Genomic DNA, 1995 nt, shown 5'->3' with positions numbered 1-1995 from the left:
GTTTCGAGCAGTTCATCAATGCGTACGTGTGCTGCTTAGAGGGAACATTTCAGGTWTTACTTGTTCATATCTTTCTATAGAACTCCACCTCAGAAATCTAAAATAGCCATTTAAATAGTTCAGTTTGATATCATTAGTCCAGCATCCTTAAAACTTTACATGCATGTAGCAGGCTACAATTTTAAAATCATTCTGGAAACAGAGAGTCAGTGGAGGCATGCTACCATCAGTACTGGACTATAACTGCTGCATTTTTAACAGCTTGTAAGAGATGCAGAGACAACTAACCTGGAAAACATACATAAAATAAAATGAATCTGCAATAACTTAAAGTCTTTTTGGCACAACATGAGATATGGGAAACCTTGATTTGTGCCTTTCCCTTTCCTAACATAGTGATTAAAGTGATTTTGGGGCGACTGTGGCAGAGTGGTTAGGGGAGTCGTCCTGGAACCGGAAGGTCACCGGTTGATCCCCCGTCCASCTGTCTCAGTTGTTGTGYCCTTGGGCAAGATACTTCACCCCAATGCCTCTGATGTGTGTCCCATCAGTGTATGAATGTGATTGGCACTGATTAGTCTCCACAGATGATTGTGTTNGTCTGGATAGCCCACAGACATACCATAAACATTTCTAGGACCCATAATTGGTTTCCTCTAAAAATGTGCTTTCTTTCTCTTCCCAGGTGGTGATGGTGGCCGTCCCAGCGGTGCTGGGAATAGCCTCCATCCGGGTGTACACTGGGAGCGAAGCACCTCCTGGTGGGCTGGTGTCTCGAGATGGGGTACGCACCCCCCCCACACACACACACACACTCTAACATCAAAGCAGAGGTGGTACGACAAGGTTTGCGTAACTCATCCTGCCTCTGCCTTCGTCCCCAGCTAAACATCTACACCCCGTCACCAGAGTCTGCTCCGGCTCAGTTTGTTCCCGAGAGTCCGGGAGCCGTCGAGAGAGGCTTAACTACAGCCAGAGAGGGGATCGCACCGTTAGTCCAGACTGTCAAGGTACCTAAACTGAACCCGTGAGTGCTGTAGTAAAGGGAGTTCATAAACGTCAAAACCTCATGTTTACATGGAATAAGTAAAAATACCACGAACTCTGAAACAAGCGAGAGCTTTTGCCCCAGCAGCCTCGTTATTCAAGCCTTGAATGTTTTTTTTTCTCTGGTTCCTCTCGCCTGCGGTTTCTGAGCACGATCCCACGAACTGCAAGTGCAGGCACCGTGCTGCAAAGCACTTCAAGAGTTTTGACAGGAAATAGTGTTGTTGCACTGAGGCTTACAGCTGTAATGTTTACAGCAGAGAGATTTGRCTGTTTGATAGTGTGAACGAGATCAGGGAAAAAAAAAAAACATGACTTTGACTGTGATGTATCTGTTTGAATGTTATGTTTGTTGAGAAACCGTTTGTAGTGGTGTCATGGCTGTGTTTTGTTCCATGCAGGGTGCCTGTGTCTCTGTAAAAAGGGGAAGTGTTAATCTTTACCATTCAGGAGAGGGTAAGTTGACAGCAGGCACACAAACAGAAGTCACGGCTACAGGCTGAGTTTTGTCTCGCTGAATAAAAAGTCATGATGTTTATTTATTACTTAGGAAACTTCCTAACAATCTGCAGCTGAGTGTGAGCATCCTCTGGTTCAAAACTGGGAAAGTAACCGCTCTACTTCCTTTCTCTTTTTTTTTTTTTTGTAGATGCATATTATTATTTAACAGACCCGCCCCCAGATTTTCTACCCAGATTTGGAACCATCACCATGGCTGGCCTGCTGGGCATGTTCTTGGCACGAAGAGGTAACCTGCAGCCCAGTTTCTGTACCTCAAATCCTCAAAGCATGATGGGACAATTTTCTGTTTGAACACCTGGCTTTTGTTACATTTTTAGGATCTTTTCTGGTAGAAACACCTACATTGTCAGGACCAGTGGTGACCACAGACCGGTCCTAACATGATGCGGTGGGTTAGGGTTAGGACAAAAGTCCTCTACATACTCC

The 1995-nt window shown here is 45.1% G+C and overlaps 1 protein-coding gene across 1 annotated transcript in view; it reads left to right on the top strand.

The window, feature by feature from the left end:
* Positions 1–685: 685 nt before the first annotated feature.
* apool (apolipoprotein O-like) overlaps positions 686–1995 on the top strand; it is a gene marked incomplete at its 5' end in the record, with an annotated part of 11932 nt that continues 10622 nt past the window's right edge. Inside the window, 4 exon segments of the mRNA XM_014022073.1 lie at positions 686–784; positions 885–1010; positions 1449–1503; positions 1697–1795. Coding sequence (XP_013877527.1) covers positions 686–784; positions 885–1010; positions 1449–1503; positions 1697–1795 — 379 coding nt within the window.

The sequence above is a fragment of the Austrofundulus limnaeus genome, unplaced genomic scaffold (genome assembly GCF_001266775.1).
Source record: "Austrofundulus limnaeus strain Quisiro unplaced genomic scaffold, Austrofundulus_limnaeus-1.0 Scaffold317, whole genome shotgun sequence".
In the NCBI taxonomy this organism is placed as follows: Eukaryota; Metazoa; Chordata; class Actinopteri; order Cyprinodontiformes; family Rivulidae; genus Austrofundulus; species Austrofundulus limnaeus.
The sequence above is the reverse complement of the archived record's forward strand: the minus strand, read 5'-3'. Positions and strand labels throughout refer to the sequence as shown.